Source organism: Podarcis filfolensis (genome assembly GCF_964270895.1).
Source record: "Podarcis filfolensis genome assembly, chromosome: 14".
Lineage (NCBI taxonomy): Eukaryota > Metazoa > Chordata > Lepidosauria > Squamata > Lacertidae > Podarcis > Podarcis filfolensis.
In genome coordinates this window covers 34,560,997-34,584,032 of record NC_139616.1, presented here as the reverse complement: position 1 = coordinate 34,584,032, position 23,036 = coordinate 34,560,997, and the positions used below count along the sequence as shown (strand labels likewise).

The 23,036-nt window shown below is 47.3% G+C and overlaps 1 protein-coding gene across 1 annotated transcript in view; it reads right to left on the bottom strand.

The window, feature by feature from the left end:
- SBK1 (SH3 domain binding kinase 1) overlaps nucleotides 1-21,935 on the bottom strand; it is a 74,924-nt gene extending 52,989 nt beyond the window's left edge. The window contains exon 1 of the mRNA XM_083585314.1: nucleotides 20,740-21,935. Within this exon, the coding sequence (XP_083441440.1) occupies nucleotides 20,740-20,801 (62 nt within the window). The 5' untranslated portion in view covers nucleotides 20,802-21,935. The remainder of the gene's footprint in view (nucleotides 1-20,739) is intronic.
- Nucleotides 21,936-23,036: the final 1,101 nt, after the last annotated feature.

Sequence of the window (23,036 nt, the reverse complement as noted above, 5' to 3'; positions counted from 1 at the left end):
GGTTTACTTTCAGGGTATGTAAGAATATATCACTCTTAATGGGCACCTTTCTCCAATCTAAAATTGTTGCCACTTATTTGTATGGCCTTAACACTGGCCTGGGACACAGTTGGCGCTGTGGGTTAAACCACAGAGCCTAGCACTTGCCGATCAGAAGGCCAGCGGTTCGAATCCCTGTGATGGGGTGAGCTCCCGTTGCTCAGTCCCTGCTCCTGTCAACCTAGCAGTTCAAAAGCACGTCAGAGTGCAAGTAGATAAATAGGTACTGCTCTGGCGGGAAGGTAAACGGCGTTTCCGTGCACGGATCTGGTTCGCCAGAAGCGGCTTAGTCATGCTGGCCACATGACCTGGAAGCTATACGCTGGCTCCCTCGGCCAGTAAAGCGAGATGAGCACCGCAACCCCAGAGTCGGCCAAAACTGGACCTAATGGTCAGGGGTCCCTTTACCTTTAACACTGGCCTAGATCTCATGGAGGAATGCCTGACTTATACTGCTTCAAACAGCAGAAAGGGTGCTCAGATAGCTGAACACTCGTCTGCACAAAGAATTCTTGTCCCTAGAAAGCTAGCATGCCAGGGAGATTTTTATGCACGCTTTGCATTCGTATGTATATTTTTATATGCATTACAAGGCTGGGGACTCGCTTGGTGTCTTCATTGTGTATTTTTTGGTGCCAGGCAAAAACATTCCTCTCCTCCTGGGCCATATTTAAGTCAGCAATCTATGGCCTTTAAAACTGTATCTTGGGGTGCGTGTGTTATTAGTTAGTTTGTTATTATGGTTTTATGTGTGTTTTTATACTGTAAATCGCCCCGTGGTCCTTGGACGAAGGGTAGTATATAAATTTTATAAATACAAAATAAAATAAAAATAAAATGCCTTATATCCCTGCCTGATCACTGAGATCTTGGGGAGAGCCTCTCTTAGTGTTCCCCCATAGTTCAGATGCATAACTCACATTCTCCAAAAGCTGTGCATTCGCTGTTTCTCTGGGAGTCCCTCCCAGCTGAGATGAGACAGGGCCCCTCCCTGCTAAACTTGAGGTTTATGGCAAAGACCTTTCCATTTCAGCAGGCATTTTTAGGAAGTTTTCTGTTTCTGTGATGAATTTTAATTGCTCTTATCCATTGTATGCTTTTTCATTTTTATGCACCCCGCTTAGAAACTTCGGTAATTGAGCAGTATATAAATAGCTTTAATAAAACAGTCTCACATCTATCACCCAAGGAATCTTCTTTGGGAGAAACACCTTCACAAAGAACGATCCCTGTTGCAGAATCTGAGGCTGAAGTGCCCTCTAGTGACTATTTTGCCTTATTGTAGGAAAGCAATAAATAACAAAGGAAAGCTTGAAGCCTTCTGTCCAAACATCACAGAGGACATTGGCCACATCCACCGCAAACATTTAAAGTGCTTGTGTACTGCCATAGCTTCCCCCAAATCCTGGGAACTGCAGTGCTGAGAGTTGTTAGGAAACCCTTTTTCAGTTCACAGAGCTACAATTTCAAAAGATCCTTGAGAAGGAGAGGGACTGATGGTTAAACCACTCTGGGAAATGCACACTATAATCTCAGGCCAAATCTGCATCACAGCTGAAAATACGCATTTTCCAAATCCATTTGGTCTGCTGAAGCACTCTGTGGTTCCACACCTCTCCATTTTTTTCACCGTTTCCGCATATTGTTGTACAAGAACCGCATGCTCTACCTGTTTGTATTTCAGATCCGAAGTCATGTTGTTGCTCATTTTTAAAAAATACAACCCACCCAATGACCCTTCATAAGCAGCCCAAAAGCATGGGCTGTGCTTGCTTCCCTTTGCCCTTCCCCATGTATCTCGGGGTCATTATTAGATTGCTACTACACTATTATTTCTTTTATCTTTTTATTAGATTTCTATACCGCCCTTCATGGTAAGATCTCAGGGCGGTTTGTGGAATAAAATATAAACTTCATTTCCTCATCTAGCTAACAATCAGCATCACAAGCAAACATTAAAGTAATTGCCCTTAGAACAACCAGTAATGTTACAAACGAATAAAGGAAAATGCAGTCTGTGTTCCTCGGTCTCAGGCACTGCTACTCAGAAGTAAGCTCCACTACGTGCAAAGGGACATCTCTGCCTTGCCCGTGGCAGGCAGATGCTTGGGCAAAGGCCTGAATCCCTCGGGAGCTGCTGCCAGCCAGTGTAGACAATACTGAGCTAGATGGACCACTCAGAATAGTGAAGGGTTGTAAGCTGGTGGCAGGGCATCTGCACTGCATGCAGCGGTTCCCAAGTTTAATCTCCTGGTAGGGCTAAGAGCGGACACGGGTGGCGTTGTGGGTTAAACCACAGAGCCTAGGACTTGACGATCAGAAGGTCGGTGGTTCGAATCCCCGCGACAGGGTGAGCTCCCGTTGCTCGGTCCCAGCTCCTGCCAACCTAGCAGTTTAAAAGCATGTCAAAGTGCAAGTAGATAAATAGGTACCGCTCTAGCGGGAAGGTAAACGGCGTTTCCGTGCGCTGCTCTGGTTCGCCAGAAGCGGCTTAGTCATGCTGGCCACATGACCCGGAAGCTGTATGCCGGCTCTCTTGGCCAATAAAGCGAGATGAGCGTCGCAACCCCAGAGTCGGCCACAACTGGACCTAATGGTCAGGGGTCCCTTTACCTTTTTAGGGCTAAGAGAGGCTTCACTTGAGACCCTGGGGTGCTGCTGCCAGGCAGCGTGGACAATACTGAGCTAGATGGGCCCATGGTCTGACTCTGCAGGTTCCTAGGGTTCCTACATAAGGTAACCAGGTCAGCCTATGGAATCTCTAGTTGAAAAGACCCTAGGGATGCCAAGTGGGCATGGAAGTTGCATTACACCAGGAAAGAGTCTTTGTCCATCCGGCTCCATAATGCCTATGCCAATTGGCAGCAGTTCTCTGGCAGAGGTCCTTGCTTCCATCACCTACGTGTGTGTGATTTCAGCCACGGCTTGATAAGGAGGCAAACGGAGACAAGCAGATTTGGGGATAGCTTTGAGAGTAGCAGCCTGGCCAAGGTCCCATCAGTGTGTCCCAAAATGGAAACGGTTCAATGTGCCAATGTGTGTCTCTCCACCCCCCTCCAACCTGACTTCTGCAGGAAGGGAGGTATTAGCACTCCCTAACTATTTCTGGACTCTGAAGTGATACTTGCCGTCCCCAGCTTCCTCCCGCACCCTGCTTGCTAATGTGTTTCAGAGCTAATAAGCAAAGCGGGAGCCAAGGAAACAGCTGCCGCTGCTGCCGTGTGCCTTGCGAGGGTGGCAGGAGAAGAGCACATTCCCCGCTGGGGTCAGATCGCAGGCCAGCACCCCCCCCCCTTTGCCCAGCCTGCTGTGTCCGCTCTGGCTAGTCCTTCTAGACCAGCTGGCATTTTCTAAGTGGGATGGCCAGCCAAACATCGGAAGCCGCCTTATACTGAGTCAGATGATTGGTCTGGCAGTTCAGTATTGTCTGCACTAATGGCAGTGGCTGTCAAGGCTTTCAGGCAGGGGGCAGGGAATATCATAAGAACGTAAGAAAAGCCTGCTGGATCAGGCCAATGGTCCAGCATCCTGTTCTCACAGTAGCAAACTAGATTCCTGTGGGAAACTCTCAGTGGTGCAGCATGGGGGGGCACAAGGGGTGGTTGCCCTGGGCAGAAGATGGTTAGGGACGCAAAATTTCAACACCCGGCTCTGCCTCAATACAGCCGCATGCTTCTGTAGCTGGGCTCCGTTGAAAACGGCTCCCCATGTGAACCAGGAAGCAGCTTCTCCAGAAAATGGAACAGCTCTTCTTTTCTTATTTCTGCGACTGTGATCTCCTGGGTGATGCGGACACCATTAGGCAGTAGAATGTACATGTGTACATTGGTACCTCGGGTTACAGATGCTTCAGGTTACAGACTCAGTTAACCCAGAAATAGTACCTCGGGTTAAGAACTTTGCTTCAGGATGAGAACAGAAATCGTGTGGCGGCAGCGGGAGGCCCCATTAGCTAAAGTGGTACCTCAGGTTAAGAACAGTTTCAGGTTAAGAACAGACCTCCAGAATGAATTAAGTTCTTAACCTGAGATACCACTGTACTCTGTCCGTTTCCCTCTCTCTCACGACCCTCCCCATGGCCCCGGGCACTGGCAACCCATGCTACACCACTGGAAACTCTCAAAGAGGAGTCGAGCACAAGAGTCTTCTTGTGGTTTTCAGCAACTGGTTTTAAGAAGTATTACTGTCTCTGACCATGGAGGCAGAGCATAGCCATCATGCCTAGTAGCCGCTGATAGCCTTATCCTCCATGAATTAGTCCAATCCTCTTTTAGAAACCATTCAAATTGGTGGCCATCAATGTCTCTCTGGTTGCAAAGCTCCACAGTTTAACTCTGCATGATGAAGTCATTTATTTTGTCTGTACTGAATCTTTCAACATTCAGCTTCACTGGGTGGCCACAAGTTCTAGTTTGTAAGAAAAACTTTTTTCTTTTGACTTTCTCTATGCTGTGCATAATCTTATAAATGTCTCTCATATCCACTTTTATTTAGTTTTTCTCTAAATTAGAAAGCCCCAAATGCTGCAACTTTTCCTCATAGGGGAGGCTCTTTTCGGTTGATGGACAGGGAAGGGTTAAAATGATAGAGTTCCAAAATAGCATTGCTTTCTATATTTGCAGATGAAGCACAAAATCTTAGAGACAAAGACTTAATTGTGCATCTTATAACTGCAGCACATCTTGCTGTTGCTAGAGACTGGAGGACATTAAACATGAACCTATATGAAGTCTGGGAATTAATTTTGATGGGAAAGTTAACAGAAAGGGCACGTGAAAAAAAACAACGTGAGAAACTACATAACTTTTACATAACGTGGTCCTCCTTTATTATATATGCATCAAAGAAAGAACATGCATTTAAACCACCTAAGACACATGGGAGCATGTGGAATGATATTTTTTAAACCAACAACTGTAGAATTAATTTTTCATTTGATTATATTACTAATGTAATTACCTGGACGTAGTTGGGGTTGTTAGGAGAAAACTGTATTTTATTGCTTGTATTTGATTATATGTTGTTCTTATATTCAACTAATAAAATATTCCCCCCCGCCCAAAAAAAGATAGAGTTGGTTCTGTTCCACAAATGAGGCCAGGTAATTAATTTGGAGTTTTTTAGGGAGTGGCATGACAGCTGCTTATTAATCTTGAGAGTTTGGGGTCGGTGGGTTGGATGGATGGAAGGAAGGAAGACATGAAAAGCAGGCACAACTGGACAGGATAGAGTTGCCACATCCGTCCCATCCCTCAGATTTCCACTTGGAATACTTAATAGAAGGAATTTTGTCTGGTGGGTTGGCATGCTAGGAGGAGTTATGAAAGGTCAGTTGGCTACCAAGTCTGAGTTTTCTGGCTGCGTTTGTTTTGTCCTGCGAGTATAGGGTTTCTCCACCACCGCTCCTTGTAAGAGCGAACTCAGTGGGTGAGTGCCAATGGAAGTGAAGTCAAAACAGGGGCACGAAAAAACAAGAGAGAGGTCTCAGCAGGCTCAGGGGAACCTAGAAGTTTGCAGAAGAACCAAAAACCCACTTCTTTTAAGAAGCCTAAGAGGGAATGGTACTCCGCTCCAAAAAAAACCAACCCAAAGCAGTCAGATGACAACTGAGCATGCTCAGTAGCAATGGAATATTGTGTGTGAATTGGAAAAGAAAAATAGAAAACCAGGGTGGGGGATAGAGAAGGGCAGTTTCAGTTTCTTTCAATTTCTCCAAACTTAAATTCAGTTCTCCACATTTCCACATCAGTTTACAGAAAACCATCAAAATTCATGAAAATTTTTCCTCATAAATGCATTTTTGTATGCTATCTGGCCTGGCATGCATGGTTTTGCAAAACAGTTTCTCCCAAAATAATGCATTTTTTGTACATTCTTTTCACCAATGCATGCGTTTTTTAATGTATGCCTTAGTTTGCTACATGCATTTCTTGGTACACATTTTTTCACTACCTTGCATTTCCACAGCATGTGCAAACCTCATGGTAAAACCAACCACAATATTCTCCAAGCCACAACAAACACATCTGGGCTCCTTAACAAAGGGTTAGCCCTGCTCCTCCATTATGAATGGGGTGGCGGGAGGGGGGAATAGATTCAGTTCACATTTAAAGGAGAACAGACCTAATTTGCACTTTCCAAACTGATATGCAAACCAAAAGTCATCTACCCTCTGACATTCTCACTTCTCCAAAGTTTGCAATGCAGTTCTCCAGCGAAAGTAACTGTGCACAGAAATGCATAGATTGGGGTAAAGTGCCCATAAAATGAAGTTATTTGTGAAAATAACGCACAAGTTAATTGCAAAAAAAATGCACATATGAGGCAAAATTGTACATATGAATGTGTATACAGTGGTACCTTGGTTCTCAAACACCTTGGTACTCGAACAACTTGGAACCCAAACACTGCAAACCCGGAAGTAAGTGTTCCAGTTTGCAAACTTTTTTCAGAAGCCGAACGTGCTCCGTTTTGAGAGTTACGCTTCTGATTTGAGTGCCACACTTCCGTTTTGAGTGTTACGCTGAGGTCTGTCTGTTTTTGCTATTTATTTTGCGTTTTTGCTTTTGCGGCTTTTTTGTTTTGTTTTTGTGACTGTGTGGAACAGCTACTGATTGATTGATTGTGTGACTGCAGTACATTGTTGATTGCTTTGGTTTTATGGATCAGTGGTCTCGTTAGATAGTAAAATTCATGTCAAATTGCTGTTTTAGGGGTTGTTTTTAAAAGTCTGGAACGCATTAATCCATTTTGCATTACTTTCTATGGGACAGCGCGCCTTGGTTTTAGAACGCTTTGGTTTTGGAACGGACTTCCGGAATGGATTAAGTTCGAGAACCAAGGTACCACTGTATATCTGGAGAAAGGCACATTAAAACATTGGTGAGTGGCTTGTTTCTAATGAAAAAATTTGCAAACTGATGTGGAAATGTGAAGAGCTGTGTTTAAGATTGAGAAAATGAGAAAGCAGAATGGGCAGCAGTTCACCCTTGCAAATTGCACCCATGTCCTTTCGATACATTCAGTGGAGACCTGGGGTTGTGTAAGCTCCGCTCACAGAAGACCCACTGAAATCAAAATGCCTAAGTTAAAGGTAAAGGGCCCCCTGACCATTAGGTCCAGTCGTGACCGACTCTGGGGTTGCGGCACTCATCTTCCTTTATTGGCCGAGGGAGCCGGCGTTTGTCTGCAGACAGTTTTTCCGGGTCATGTGGCCAGCATGACTAAGCCACTTCTGGCAAACCAGAGCAGTGCACGGAAACGCCGTTTACCTTCCCGCCGGAGCGGTACCTATTTATCTACTTGCACTTTGACGTGTTTTTGAAGTGCTAGGTTGGCAGAAGCTGGGACCGAACAACAGGAGCTCACTCCGTCACGGAGATTCGAACTGCCGACCATCTGATTGGCAAGTCCTAGGCTCTGTGGTTTAACCCACAGTGCCACCCATGCCCATTAACCTGAAGGAGTTTACTCTGAGCATCGGAAACAGCCCCTGGCTCCTAAACATGAACCTGCCCCCCACTGTTGAGTCTGGCTCTTGCCCAGATTATTCCCCTTGACCTCCACCACCCCCTTGACATCCATCTGCAGCCTTTATGTCAGTGAATAATGTATGGCTGAGAGATGCTTTAATTACCCTGTGGAGCCGCAGGATGGGACAGAGGAATAAGAAGGGAGACCGCAGAGCCAGGATGCTCTGTGACGGCTATCTATAGCCCATGCAGTTCACCTTCATTATATGTGTTGGGAACGCAGCAAGGAAGGCAATAAATAACACAAATGGATAACTGCCCCTTTGCCTACTGCAGGTTGGACTCTGGCCCGCAGGGAGGAAGGAGAGGAGCCAGCAAAGCCGAGCTCTGCCAGTGCTTGTCCCCTGGTGAGAAGGACAAACTGCAAAGCTGCATCCTTTGTGGAAGGGCCCTGACTCAGAGGGAGAGATCTGCATTGCACCCTGAAAGTCCCTGGTTCGATCCCCAGTAGGGAAGGGAGGAAAATCCAGTGCAGTTCACATTTAAAGACGAACTGTGCACTTTTTGCGCTTTCCTAAAGAATGCACAAACTTAAGCAAAATTCAGACGTCTCTGGATTTTGAAAGGCAGACAAGCCATGTGTGTACAGTAATGCATATACTAGGGTAAAGCGTGCATGGAAAGTGTATATATTGGTAGCAATGACCTACAAAATGCCTGATATTAGGAGGAAATGCTTTGCAGAACTGTCTATATTAGGCCAAGTAGCATACAGATGTGTGTCTATTAAGGGAAATTTGCACTAAGCTGCTGATGAATTTTCAGGCGTACTTTTTATTTACTTATTGCAAACTGATCTGGAAATGTGGAGAACTGAAGACTGGGAAAACAGGTAACTGGGAGAAACTGGAACTGCCATATTCACCCATCCCTAATCCCTGGAATATTCTGGAAGGGCTGGGAAACATCCCCTCTTAGAAACCTAGAGAGCTGCTGCCAGCCAGTGTGGTCAATACTGAGCTAGATGGATCAATGGTCTGGCTTAGCATGAGACAGCTTCCTATATTCCTTTGACCAGTGATGGGAAAATCTCCAGAGCTTGTCCCCCGGGGGAAGAGAAGGAACAGTCTTCTCACCCCGCATCCCATCAGTGATAGATTTTAAATATATATATCAATATGCTAAGATGCAAACTACAGTGGTGCCTCGCAAGACGAAATTAATTCGTTCCGCGAGTCTTTTCGTCTTGCGCGGTTTTTCGTCTTGCGAAGCACGGTCGGTCACAACTGCACCTCTTCAAGCGGCTTTAAGAAAAAAGGAAACAAACTCGCAAGACGTTTTCGTCTTGCGAAGCAAGCCCACAGGGAAAATCGTCTTGCGAAGCAACTCAAAAAACGAAAAACTCTTTCGTCTTGCGAGTTTTTCGTCTTCCGAGGCATTCGTCTTGCGAGGTACCACTGTAGCCTGACAGAGGCAGCTATGACCTCCAAAGGTTCAGAGCTGTCGGCTATTACAGTGGTACCTTGGGTTAAGTACTTAATTTGTTCTGGAGGTCTGTTCTTAACCTGTAACTGTTCTTAACCTGAAGCACCACTTTAGCTAATGGGGCCTCCTGCTGCTGCTGCGCCGCTACTGAGTGATTTCTGTTCTCATCCTGAAGCAAAGTTCTTAACCCGAGGTACTATTTCTGGGTTAGCGGAGTCTGTAACCTGAAGCGTATGTAACCTGAAGCGTATGTAACCCAAGCTACCACTGTAGTATTATTATTACAGTGGTGCCTCGCAAGACGAAAATGATTCATTCCGCGAGTCCTTTCGTCTTGCGTGGTTTTTTGTCTTGCGAAGCGCGGTCGGTCGCAACTGCACCTCTTCAAGCGGCTTTAAGAAAAAAGGAAACAAACTCGCAAGACGTTTTCGTCTTGCGAAGCAAGCCCATAGGGAAAATCGTCTTGCGAAGCAACTCAAAAAATGAAAAACTCTTTCGTCTTGCGAGTTTTTCGTCTTCCGAGGCATTCGTCTTGCAAGGTACCACTGTATTATTATTATTACTATTATTTCATTAAAGGTATATACAATTTCACTTTAAAAACAACAACCCTAAAAGTGGTTTACAAAAAGAACGAAACAATGAAATGATCAATAAAATAGAGTTTGAAACAGTCATTTGAAACATTTTAAAAATAATTAAATCAACAATAAACTAAAACCCAGATTTAACACATGCCAGCGTTCTACATGTCTGGATGGGCTTGCCTAAAAAAAATGTTTTCAGAGGAAAATAGTGCAGGGAAGGAACCTGCCTGTTGTCAATTGGCAGGGAGTTCCAAAGCGTGCAGCCATATTGAAATATCAGTTTCTTACAAATGCAGAATGAGTGTTACGTGGTATCTGTGGAAGGGCCACTTCCACAGACTGAAGAGGTCAAGGAGGCATATGTGGGGTAATGCCTAGTGGCAGCTATGCCTTCTATGTTTCTTTACCTCTCTTAAATCTCTACCATTGTAGAGATTTCTACAATTAGAGCTCTACCATTGTCTCTCTTTCCAACTAGAAAGCTAACTGCAAAGATTAAGCAAGGATTTTTAAAAGGGGATAGCTCAGAGACACCTGCTGGCAGATTTTCAAACAGCTGGTTTACTTCTCCTTAGAAGGTTCATTTGAATCAAGCACCTCTTCTCACCCACGCCCACGCCTCAATCAGGCTCATTTGAAAAGCAAGACATCTCCATGATCTCAGGGCATAACTCAGGGTGAACAGCCGACATGAGGAAGCAGAAAACTAGCAGCTAGGGGGGCAGGCAGCAGTGCACCAAAATAATTTTAGGCACTGGGTTTAATAGCCTTACTGCTAGGGAGGGAAGGGTCTGTCGTATTCAGTGTGTCTCGGCTTCTCATTTCCCCAATCTGCAATTCAGTTTATCATGATTCCACATCAGTTTGAAATGTGTTGGGGGGGGGGGTTAAGCCCACATGAAAATTTATCAGCATTTTAGCACAAATTTCTCCTAGTACACACACTTTTGTATGAAACTTTGCCTATTACAAAGCATGATTCCCTAATGCAATTCATTTTGTGTGCTATTTTAAGCAATGCAATATTTTTAATACACACTTTCCCCTAAATTTTGCATTTTCGTATACGTTACTTAGCTAGGGAACTGTACCGCAAATTCTGAAAAGCATGAATTTCAAAGGATGGCTGAGTTTCAGTTTCGGTACTGCCTCGGAAATGTGAAGCGAGTTGAATGTCTTCCCCAGCCCTGCTACAGCAGGCTCACAACCCAAAAGACACAGCACACAAGGGAAAAGGGACAGGGTAGGAAGTGGGGGGAAACAATACTAAAAGTTAAATAGCTCTTATGGTGATCATGATCTTATGAAGTATTGTCCTGGAATTTGTGGTATGGGGTGAAATGTTTGATGAAGGACTGTAGTTCCGTGGTACAGTGCATAGGCTTTGCATGAGGTAAGTTCCAGGTCCAATTGCTGCCAGCTCCACGTACTAAGGGTGGGGGAAAATATTATCTGCAACCCAGGAGTGCTGCTGCCCGTCAATGTGTACCAGATGTGTACCAGAGGTGGCCAACCTGATGCCCTCTAAGTTCTGGTAGACTACAATGTCCCTGGGGCTGATGAAAGCTAGAGTCTAGCAACACCTGGAGGAGTAGCACATTGTTTACCCTGATCTAGCCTATTCCCTGAGGTGCTAGTTTTCTATGTGCAGGGAGTTTCCCTCCTTTAGATGGGTGACATGGATGAACATTCCATCACATAAGCTTTCACTTGCTGTCTGATGTGATGCTGCTTGACCACCTTGGAGCACCCCACGGATCCTGACAACCATGCCATAATAACGACAGTCACTCTGCAAGTAAAGATATCCGCTAGTGACCAGGCGGCTCCTTGATTTCCCCTCCCCATAAAAGGATGGTGTTGGTGGGGAACCAACATCATTAGGCCTCGAGACATAATGATGTTTTGATCAATAACTGGCGTACGCCAAGAAAGGGACAATTAATAATTAATTTATATGGCACTTTCAATTTCAGAAGTACTTTGCAATCTTCAGCTCGCCCAATATACGAGACAGGTGGCTGCTATTTTGAGGCAAGTTGCTCAGGCTGTGGCTCATTCCAGGACAAATACTCTTAGCACTGGCCCTGAAATAATCCAGTAAATTGGGATTGCTTCTTAGGGGTGATATCAGATGCTTGCTGTCAGGGAACTGCCATCGGAGCCAAGAGTGGAGGTAAGGCTCCCCAACGATGCAGGAGAAGGGACCAGCAGGAAGAGAGAGAACACTTCCTTTGGGGAAGGAAATCGGCGTGACACCAGGAAGAAAGGGGAGCAGGGAAGGACTTCGGAGAGATGGCTCCAAGACTCTTCCACAGAGGCCAGCGGGGAGAGCCCAGGACCTCCGCTGGCCACGCCCACTCTGCGCAGAAGACTTCCACACAGGGAGGCTAGGCGGAGACTTGGCGCCAAGCAGCTTTTATGTTGGAAGAAGTTCAGGAAACACCCACTGACGGATTCTGCCAGTGACTGACACAGCCACGGAGAAAGGGCTGTCCAGCCAGGGAAAGGTTTAGCCAGACAATGTTGCCTAGAGCAGCAGCCCCCTTACGCACGAGCAACCCCAATTCCCTTTACACTTGCTAATTCTGATTTTTTTATACAGCACATAAACTGCCTTCTTGACCATTGGCCCCATTATTGGTCTCGTCCGCTCAATCAGCCAGAGTCTGTCTTTGCATGCAGGGGAAGTCCCTAACTCACTAAGGGTTTAAGACCCATCGGCTCCCCTCACCTGGTTTAGCCGGCCAGTTGAAGCCAATCCCAGGATGTGGCTACTGTTGCAAGCTGACAGCTTCTGGGAGCCACTGGTGAGAGCTGAGTGCAAGGTGGGGACCAAAGGTGGACAAACTGGGGGATGTAATCTACTGGGAGCAGTCAAGTACAACATTCCTTGTAATGCTAGAGAAGACATGTGAGGGAATGTTTGGTTCAGCCAGACGAAAGTTCCTGTTCCTCCTGGCTGGAGTATCCTTCCTTTGCATGTGATGAAAGGTGGGCATGACCTTACCTGTCCAGGTAACAAAAGGACGAGTCACACAGCATACCTCTCTCTCTTTCACTTCCTTCTATGTTTGACCAGCTTTTAGCTAGGACTGCTCTGCTAGCTCTCAGCTAGCAGAAGCACTGGGATTCCCCCCCCCCCAATATGGGGTAGATCCACATGTACTTATTTGTAACTAAGTCTGCCTTCATGGATCCAACTGTGGACTGATGTAAGTAAACTTCCTTTATTGACTTTGAATAAGATTGTGGCGTCTTTATTCTTTTAAGAGGGGTTCAAGGGAACTTACCAGGAACGTACAATTCAATCTCAGACAGATTGAATTGTATAATAGTGAGAGGCTTACACAAGCCTGCAACCAGCTATCTGCTGTGTATGTAAAAAAGGGGAATGTAAACTCTGCTAAGTAAAGGAACTTGCTAGTGCAAGTTAGGAAGGATATTAATAAACAATATATATCCTCTCCTGCCACCCTGAACATTCCCACACAAACTACCCCAGAAGGAGCACAATGTGTCCCCCAACCATAGCTGTCAACCTTTCCCCCTTTTTAAGGGAAATTCCCTTATTCTGAATAGGATTCCTCGGAAGAAAAGGGAAAAGTTGACAGCTATGCCCCCAACAGAAGTCCTAACGCTCCCCTAACACCTCATACACATCAATGAGACTTTTTGCCTCAATATGCAGCAACACCCTGGGATGATTTGGGTTTTTTTCCAGGAATTACAGTTGCAGGATTCCAACCCAGAGAGAGCCATCTCCAAATACCGATGGTACTCGGGGGTTTTCCTCTGAAGACGGATTGCACTGTTATTGCGGGGAGGGGCTCCAAATAATGCAAGGGAGAGGGGAGTGAGCCTCAAATGGAGGAATCTCGATAAAATGGCAGCAGGAGAAGCAGTTAATGGGCAATGAAAAGGGGTAGCCCTGCCACGGGGTATGGTGGAGAGCTTCCTTGCCCCCCCCTTTCCTGCGGCAATCTCCGGCAGCCTGGGAAGAGCAGACCCGACCAGCGACAGCCTGCTCAGGCATATGCTTCTGATCATGCTTTTCCGTCATTGCCGGCTGGCGTGCTGGGTCAGGCACAAGTCCCAGGTCCCAGCAGGGAAGGCCTGCGATGAGAGAGGCAGGCACGATGGCTGGCTCTCCAAACTGCGGAGGAAAGGTAGAGCCCACCCTCCAAAAGCAGGGGCACCCCCAGAATGCAGCACTTGCCTTAGGATCTGACTGGCATGGGAGGGGAGGGTCAGCAGGCAAGTTCTCTGTTTCAAGGATGGTCGGGTCCAAGTCCAGCTTAAAAGATGAGGTTTTTAGAGAGGATGAGCGGCCTTGAAGTCGCCTGCCCACACCTGGGCAACAGACTGAGCGGGCTGCCCGCAGCTTACCTAATCACAGCAGGGATCAAAGTATAGCAGTTCTTTCTACATGTGCAAGGCATGTGCACGTTTTATGGGAATCTATTCTTCCTTTTGCCCATTGTTGGTGAGGCATTTCCTCTTTTGGGGAAAAGGGGCAGGTTCCGCAGCATTTTAATGAGAGTTTCCCCTAATACAGTGGTACCTCGGGTTAAGTACTTAATCCGTCCTGGAGGTCCGTTCTTAACCTGAAACTATTCTTAACCTGAAGCACTACTTTAGCTAATGGGGCCTCCTGCTGCTGCCACGCCGCCAAAGTACGATTTCTGTTCTCATCATGAAGCAAAGTTCTTAACCTGAGGTACTATTTCTGGGTTAGCAGAGTCTGTAACCTGAAGCGTCTGTAACCTGAAGTGTATGTAACCCAGGTACCACTGTATACACATCCATGTGTGCTATTTTGCCCAATATACATATTTCTGCAAAGCGATTTCCTTCAATTTGTCTCTGTGTTATTTTCCCTAGGATATGCATTTTTATTGCACATCTTCACCTTGTATGCTAATTTTCCTATATATTCCTTGGCTCGCATGGCTGGCGAACTGCATTGCAAAATTTGGGGTAGGGCACGTTTTGAAGGAAGCCCATGTTTCAGTTTGCGTATTGTTTTGGAAAGTGGAAATGTCGAATCACGATTGGATCCTTCGATTGGATGTGTATATTTAGATTTTTGATTTAACTGTAAAATGTGGAAATGAAAAATAAAATATTTAAAAATAAGTGTGAGCTGAGTCTGATTTCTCCCCTGCCCCTAGTCTGCGGGCCACATTCCCTTCTGGGCATCTTCCGGGAGGGGGGGTGGTATGCTAGAACTGCACAAGAATAGGAGGGAAAGTAGGCACAGCAATCAATGTAAGTGTTCCCTTTGTACAGAAGGCTAGTACAGTGGTACTTCGGGTTACAAACGCTTCAGGTTACACACTCTGCTAACCCAGAAATAGTACCTCGGGTTAAGAACTTTGCTTCAGGAAGAGAACAGATATCGTGCTCCGGTGGCGCGGCGGCAGCTGGAAGACCCATTAGCTAAAGTGGTGTCTCAGGTTTAGAACTGTTTCAGGTTAAGAACAGACCTCCGGAACGAATTACTGTATTTTTTGCTCTATAAGACTCACTTTTTCCCTCCTAAAAAGTAAGGGGAAATGTGTGTGCGTCTTATGGAGCAAATGCAGGCTGCACAGCTATCCCAGAAGCCAGAACAGCAAGAGGGATTGCTGCTTTCACTGCGCAGCGGTCCCTCTTGCTGTTCTGGCTTCTGAGATTCAGAATATTTTTTTCTTGTTTTCCTCCTCCAAAAACTAGGTGTGTCTTGTGGTCTGGTGCGTTTTATAGAGTGAAAAATACGGTAAGTTCTTAACCTGAGGTACCACTGTATCTAAATGTACACACAAACAGCTCCCCATGCATCTTCTTCTGCAAGTAAAGTTCTGATTAAATTGTGAGCCTCAACAATGTTTTATTTCTAAAAGGAGTCCTGTTTTTTGCACCCAGTCACTTCAAGCTGCACAATATTATTATCTGTAATAGATTTCTCTTTCTTTCATCCAGGCAAGCAAGAAGCATTATCAGAGTCCAGAGGCACATTCCAGCCAGGCAAAGTGACGCCAGTGAGGGGTGTAACTGCGGAGAGTCTGGAGGCTCAATAGAAGGGTCTGGCCCTCAGCCAGAAGTTCGCATCCCTGTGTTACATTAGACCAGGGGTAGGCAACCTAAGGTCCGGGGGCCGGATGCGGCCCAATCGCCTGCTCAATCTGGCCCGCGGATGGTCCGGGAATCAGCGAGTTTTTACATGAGTAGAATGTGTCCTTTATTTAAAATGCATCTCTGGGTTATTTGTTGGGCCTGCCTGGTGTTTTTACATGAGTAGAATGTGTGCTTTTATTTAAAATGCATCTCTGAGTTATTTGTGAGGCATATTCTTTTTTCCCCTTCCAAAATATAGTCCAGCCCACCACATGGTCTGAGGGACGGTGGACTGGCCCACGGCTGAAAAAGGTTGCTGACCCCTGCATTAGACCAATTAAAAGACACACAGACAACCAATTCCTGGGATAGCTTAGTCAGTAGAGCATGAGACTCTTAATCTCAGGTTCGTGCATTCGAGCCCCACGTTGGGCAAAAGATTCCTGCATTGCCGGGAGTTGGACTAGATGACCCTCATAGCCCCTTCCAACTCTACAATGCTATTGTTCTGAATTGTTTGCAGGGAGGCTAGACAACGCTACATCAAAGCGAGTGCCACCCCACACTTTCCATTGCATTTCCTGTCTTTTGGGGAAGTGGGTTTGTTGTGCAAGAGCGCTGGACAAACTGTGAATTCCACAACCTGAGTTTGCCGGTGTGTGACGGACTTCCACCCTTAAAATAGTAGCCTTCTGGAACCACCCACAGTGCCAGTCTCCTTCAGTGCTTTGGACTTTGCGGATTCAGTCAGCCGGAGCCTCTGTTGTAGTACACAGAGCAGGAAACACACACAAACATTAATCGCTGGAATGGATCAGGGGAGCTTTGCCTAGTTGCTGGCCATGAACTGCTGCCCTGAGATTAGGAATTAGTTCAATACGTGCCAGGATCCAAGTTCTACAGTGAGAAAAGAGGTCTTTAGCCTATCAAAAGCGGTCCTGTCAGGTCAGAGGCCACGGTCTGGTTGTTTCAGTTCAAGATCCCTGGCAGGTCCTTCTCTCATTGCCTCTAGAATAATTTTGCATGGGAGTTGTGTGGAGGCTGCCGGATGACGGTTCCTTGCTAGCAGCCCCACCCCTCCTAGTGGCTGCCAGCAGAACTCAGGCTAGGTTGTCAACTGACCAGAAACTGGTCTGCTCCTGTGCCTTTAATAGAATCATAGAGTTGGAAGAGACCACAAGGGCCATTGAGTCCAACCCCCTGCCAAGCAGGAAACACCATCAGAGCACTCCTGACATATGGTTGTCAAGCCTCTGCTTAAAGACCTCCAAAGAAGGAGACTCCACCACACTCCTTGGCAGCAAATTCCACTGTCAAACAGCTCTTACTGTCAGGAAGTTCTTCCTAATGTTTAGGTGGAATCTTCTTTTATGTAGTTTGGATTCATTGTTCCGTGTCCGCTTCTCTGGAGCAGCAGAAAACAACCTTTCTCCCTCCTCTATGTGACATCCTTTTATATATTTGAACATGGCTATCATATCACCCCTTAACCTCCTCTTCTCCAGGCTAAACATGCCCAGGTCCCTTAGCCGTTCCTCATAAGGCATCGTTTCCAGGCCTTTGACCATTTTGGTTCCCCTCCTCTGGACACGTTCCAGTTTGTCAGTGTCCTTCTTGAACTGTGGTGCCCAGAACTGGACACAGTACTCCAGGTGAGGTCTGACCAGAGCAGAATACAGTGGCACTATTACTTCCCTTGATCTAGATGCTATACTCCTATTGATGCAGCCCAGAATTGCATTGGCTTTTTTAGCTGCCGCGTCACACTGTTGGCTCATGTCAAGTTTGTGGTCAACCAAGACTCCTAGATCATGGGCAGAAATCCGTAAAGGAAACTTTCCCACAGCCTGGAGCAGAGCGTTATCAACTACTAATGCTTATCAGCTGCTATTATTAAAGGAACAGGAAGACCAGAACCCAGAAGGTATGCAGTTAGAAGAAGTCTGGCTGGCCATTGGCAACCCAGAGTTTTTACTCTTTTATCTCTGCTGCTGAGTTAGTCCTTCTCAGTCTTGTGATTTCCCCTTCTTTGCAGTGCTTCCATTACTTTTTTGGGGGGGAATAGGGGACCCTTAATCCATACCCGGGATGCGGGTGGCGCTGTGGGTTAAACCACAGAGCCTAGGGCTTGCCAATCAGAAGGTCGGCGGTTCGAATCCCTGTGACAGAGTGAGCTCCTGTTGCCCGGTCCCTGCTCCTGCCAACCTAGCAGTTCGAAAGCATGTCAAAGTGCAAGTAGATAAATAGGTACCACTCCTGTGGGAAAGTAAACGGCGTTTCCGTGCGCTGCTCTGGTTCGCCAGAAGCGGCTTAGTCATGCTGGCCACATGGCCTGGAAGCTGTACGCCGGCTCCCTCGGCCAATAAAGCGAGATGAGTGCCACAACCCCAGAGTTGTCCGTGACTGGACCTAGCGGTCAAGGGTCCTTTACCTTTAATCCATACCCACCCCACAATGCTATCACCACCACCCTGCAATTTTAAGAAAATAGCGTCTCTCCGATGTAGCCTTCCAAAAATGGTTGCTAGAGTCTGGCACAAAAAGGTAATTCCCAGGAAACTCAAGCACTCCTCCGTAGATTTGAAGGTAAAAGAGGCATCTTGGACTGCTGAGACAAGGACTGCCAAAAAAACCCCAAACAGCTGGGAATGGCTTGTGGGGAAGGGATGAGATCCTGGCTCCCTTGCAGAGAATCTGCACTGTGGGTGGTTCCAGAAGGCCACTATTTTAAGGGTGGGAGTGAGCCGGGAGGAGACCCTGGCTCTGTTGCAGAGCATCTGCTTTGCACGCAGAAAGTCCTAAAATCAATTCATGGCATCTCCAGGCAGGGCTGGGAGATACCTCTGTCTGGAGGCCTGGAGAGCCACTTCCTGTCAGTGTAGAGAGTGCAGAGTTGGATGGACCCAGGACCCCAATATAGGAGTGTTGCTCCAGCTGAGTACAAGGCAGCTTTCTGCAGGAAGGAGCTGTAGCTCAGTGGGAAAGAATCTGCGTCGCATGCAGAAGGTCACGGGTTCAATCCCCTGTGGCATCTCCAGATGGACTGGGAGCTGAAACCCTGGAAAGCTGCTGCCAGTCAGTGTGGACAACACTGAGCCAGAGGGACCAATAGTCTGACTCAGCCTAAGCCCAGCTTCCTACGTTTCAGATTCCGCCATGTTTCTAAAGCAAGGGTGTTTTACAAATTGACACCTCTCTGAAATGAATTTCAAGGCTGGTTTGCACAACTATTTTTAGACAGAGAGGCGTCTGTGACACAGATATTGTTTGCCTGTTTTTCTCCTGTTGGGGGCACAGGTAGGGGTTGCCACCATTTCTTTCCTCTTTGAGTGGCCTTGCTCCTGTGTTTCTTCAGTACGGCTGACACCCAGAAATGTCACACGAGATGCTCCCAGGGGTCCCAACCACCCTGTGTTTTGCCTCCATGTCGGGAAAAGCCTCTCCTTATTCAACACACAGGAGCAGAGAGCAAGTAAAGAGTAAAAGTTAAGACGGCACTCCTACTCTTGTGTCAGTACAAACTGAGCATTGTTTAACCACCTCCATTAAAGGTGAGTTGTGCCATGATGAATGGGCATCTGGATGAGCAGTGAGTTTCCTGGGGTAGAAAAATGCCACAAAATCCACAATTGATTTTTTTTTCATGCTCAGCTGAGTTCAAGAGCCACATGGGCTTGTATGATTCCATGCTTTTCCTACTCAGAGTAGACCTCTTGGAATCAACTGGCAAGCCTAACTTGAGTTTTTCCCATTTCCATGGGTCTACTCTGAATTGGATACAACCCAATATTACCTTTGGCATTGAGTGAGCCTACTTGGAGACAAAATGAGGAGGAAGAGAACCAGGGATGTCACCATCTTGAACTCCTTGGGGTGGAATATAACTGCAGTATATAAGGAAATAACCAGTGCTATTTTAATAGGAAAAGAGGTGCCGGAACTCACCACAAATGCCTCCCTTGTTCTTTTATAATGGCAGTGGGGCCCACCCGAGAGGAACTGAGTTCTGGCGAGTTGCAGCTGAAGCAAAGCCCTGAAAATAACCTTTGAGGGTTCATTTGCTGGGTTCGCAACCTTGGGAGAGATGTATAAGCACAGCATGCGAAGTGGAGAGTCCACACAGTGCCTCTGTGGGAAGGGCTGTGGCGCAGGTGGTCTTGCATGCAGAAGGTTCTGGGTTCAATCCCCGGTATCAGCAGTTTAAGGGCCAGGGAGGTGGTACTGGGAAAGAACTCTACCCAAGACCCTGGAGGGCCACCGCTGGCAATTCTGAGCATCGTGGACCCACAGGGCTGTATACAAAGTTAGTCCTACTCACAGCAGCCCCATTGAAATTAATGGGCATGACATTGCCTGGATCTATTGATTTCCATGGGTGTGCCTCTTGAGTAGAAGTTGGCTGGAGGTGGCCCATAGGCTAACCTACTATAAAAACAACTTCCTCTGTGTAATCTTCCTAGTGTGGACTAGGATCTGAGAGATTCCTGCATTGCAGGGGGTTGGACTAGATGGCCCCTGGGTCCCTTCCAAATCTACGATTCTAGGATTCTTGGATCCCCACCTGGCCATGAAGCTCAATGGGTGACCTTGGGCCAGTCACTGCCTCTCAGCCTAGCCTACCTCACAGGGTTGTTGCCGGGATTAATTGAGGAAGGGGAGAACCATGTACTCCACCTTGAACCTCTTGGAGAAAAAGGTGTGATATAAATGCAATAGATACCTAACTAATGAAATGCTATGCATGCTGATGTTTTTGCTCATGCCAGAAACAAGTCTGGTTTCAGCATCAGAATTCAGTCGTAAGAAAGCAGAGTAGCAACTGTGTGCCCAGGCATGTACAAAGGGCCTCTTCTTGACCGGTGGGATCATCAGAACTATCCCGCAAACATCAGGGTCCCATGTCGGAACACCTGCTTCCCAGTTAGGGTTGAGCCCCTGGGACCTATATAAATACAAAGCCTTGACTACTACAGGACACTGGACATCCCTAGACCGCTTCGCCTCCCGCACACATGCCAACACCTGCACACCGTGCAGGGAAGTCTCCTCTGACCCACCTGTTCACTTGCAAGGGCTGCAGCTCCTCCTTCTGAAAGCAGGCGAAGCAGAAGGAATCCATCTCACCGAGGATGCAAGGAAGGGGGCGAACCAACTCCAGTCCAGTGCTAGCATCTCTCTTTGCACGGGGCGGGGCTGCTCTCTGCTGTCCCGGCCCAGTTGCTGAGAGGAAGCATCTCAGCCCTTGGTCCCTCTCATGACCTGCCTCTCCTTCCAGCTTGCAAAGCTGTCACAGCTCCCCTTGCAGAGGCCCTGCCAGGCTGGGAGCTGGACCAGGAGCCTCCAGGGCCGAAGAGGTGGGCGGTGGTGTTCTGCGGCCTAAGCAAGGGGTCTCATCAATCTCAGGCCTTAACAGGCTCCCTGACAGGCAGTGAGACCAAAGCTGGCTTTCACACCTTCTTTCTCAAAGGGTTGGCTATCTCCTGCTATGCTTGGTTCTCCCCGTCTCACCATGGGGAGTCCTTTCAGCCCACCTTGTAGCTTCTATAGACCCCAAGCCTGCTCAACAGGAGTGTAGACCTCAGTATATTCCTCTCCACTCAGGACCCTCTTTGTCAAACCTTGCTGGCACCACTTTCTTTGGCTGTGGACCACCAGACCTCAGAGCAGGCCCACTCTGGCATGGGCACAGAAGGCAGAGAAGTTCTCAGGCTTCGAGTGAGGAGCTTTGCAAGACAGGAGATGTTCCCTTCAGGCCAGGACCATCACCAGGCGTCTTTTCCCAGGAGCAGGTGCAAGGTAGTCTTGACTGCACGTCCTAGTTGTTGGTGGCGGCGATGCTCCTCTGAAAGTGCCGTCGCTCTTCTGGAAGGAACAGGAGGTCAGTCCTGGGCTGGCCAGATTGCCGTGACGGACCGTGGAACCTGGCATTCAAAGCATCCCAGTGCAACGAGAGAAGCTCTCTCTTCCAGGGACCATCTGCGTGGACGTTGCCAGCTGCAGCAGTCCGCATCTGTGGGACAGGAGAAGGAGTTGGTGGCAGCAAGTTGTATGGAAAGATATGCGTGTGCATGAGAGAGAGGGAGAGGGAGGGAGAGCAGTGTTCCTCCTTGACAGTTCATTCAGGCTTCGCAGCCAAGGAGACCGGGAGAGCAGCCCAGGCTGGCCAAGCGCACACAGCCTCTCTCGCCCCGGGAATAAAAACTTATGGGTCCGCCAAAGAGACCCAGTTCCGCAGGGCTTGTCTCGTTGACAGAGCAGCCGGCTCCCTCTGACAGATAAAGCAGCGTGGGTATTAATAGCTCAAGATTCACGCGGAGAGGCTGGCGGGTTAACTCTTGTGTTGCCAGCAACCCAGCCTCCTCCGTCTACAGGTTCTCTAGGACCGAGTGGCTACTGGAGCTCATGTGCTCAAGGACAGGCTCTCTCAGTCTCCAGGAGGTGTGGGGTGGAAGGTTGCCACTGTCTCATTTGAATTGGGGTTTCTTTTTTGCTTTTCAACTGCCCATGCTCCTGCTCCACTGTAAGCAGGGGGAAGCTCTCCTTTCAAAAGCAAAAGAAGCCATGGCAAAAAAACCCTAATTCCTGTGCTCTGGGCTATGCTTCAAACTGCAGAAGAGTGGGAGCAGTTTTGAAAGTTGGCAGCCCAAGGGGGAGGTAGAAGGCCCCTGAAGAGGGCCAGCAGCTCCCTGCCAAAGCTTGCACTGATTTTCAAAGATGGGGATCAGTGGGGAAGCCGTTCCTCTCTCCCTACCTTTCCCCTTAACTATTGTGCATTAAAGTAGGTTAAATCAATACCGCATCTCGTTTATTCTCTGTTTTGTATTATTTTGCTGCTAGGTCGGCTGGCAGCAGAATCCCTAGTGTGGATCAGATCTCCTGAGCCCCAGTGCAGTCCTTTTATTCAGAGGCAAGATGGGTGTACCCCACTAAGTCTTTGAGGACACACACAGCCAGCCGATCCCTTAATAGTAGGGAATGTCAGAATATGGGCATGCAGCACAGACCCATATGTCTGTTTAATCTTGGAGCCCAGGGAGAGGGACAGGCAGAAACCTGCAGATGCATAAGTTGAGTCATGCTAGGAGAGAAGGAGAAATTGGATTCGGGTCTCACTTGAAACTGAATATATCAAATCTGCACCTTCCGAAATAATATGCGAACTGAAACACGGTTACCCATAAAAAAAATCGCACTTACCCAAATTTCACTATGCAAGTTCGCCAACCAGCCAATGTTTACAAAAACAGGAAAACATGAATAAAAATGAATGTACCAGTGAAAATCATGCACAACAATGCATTATATTAGGGGGAATGGCTTGCAAAGTGCACATTAGGCAAAACTGCACATAGAA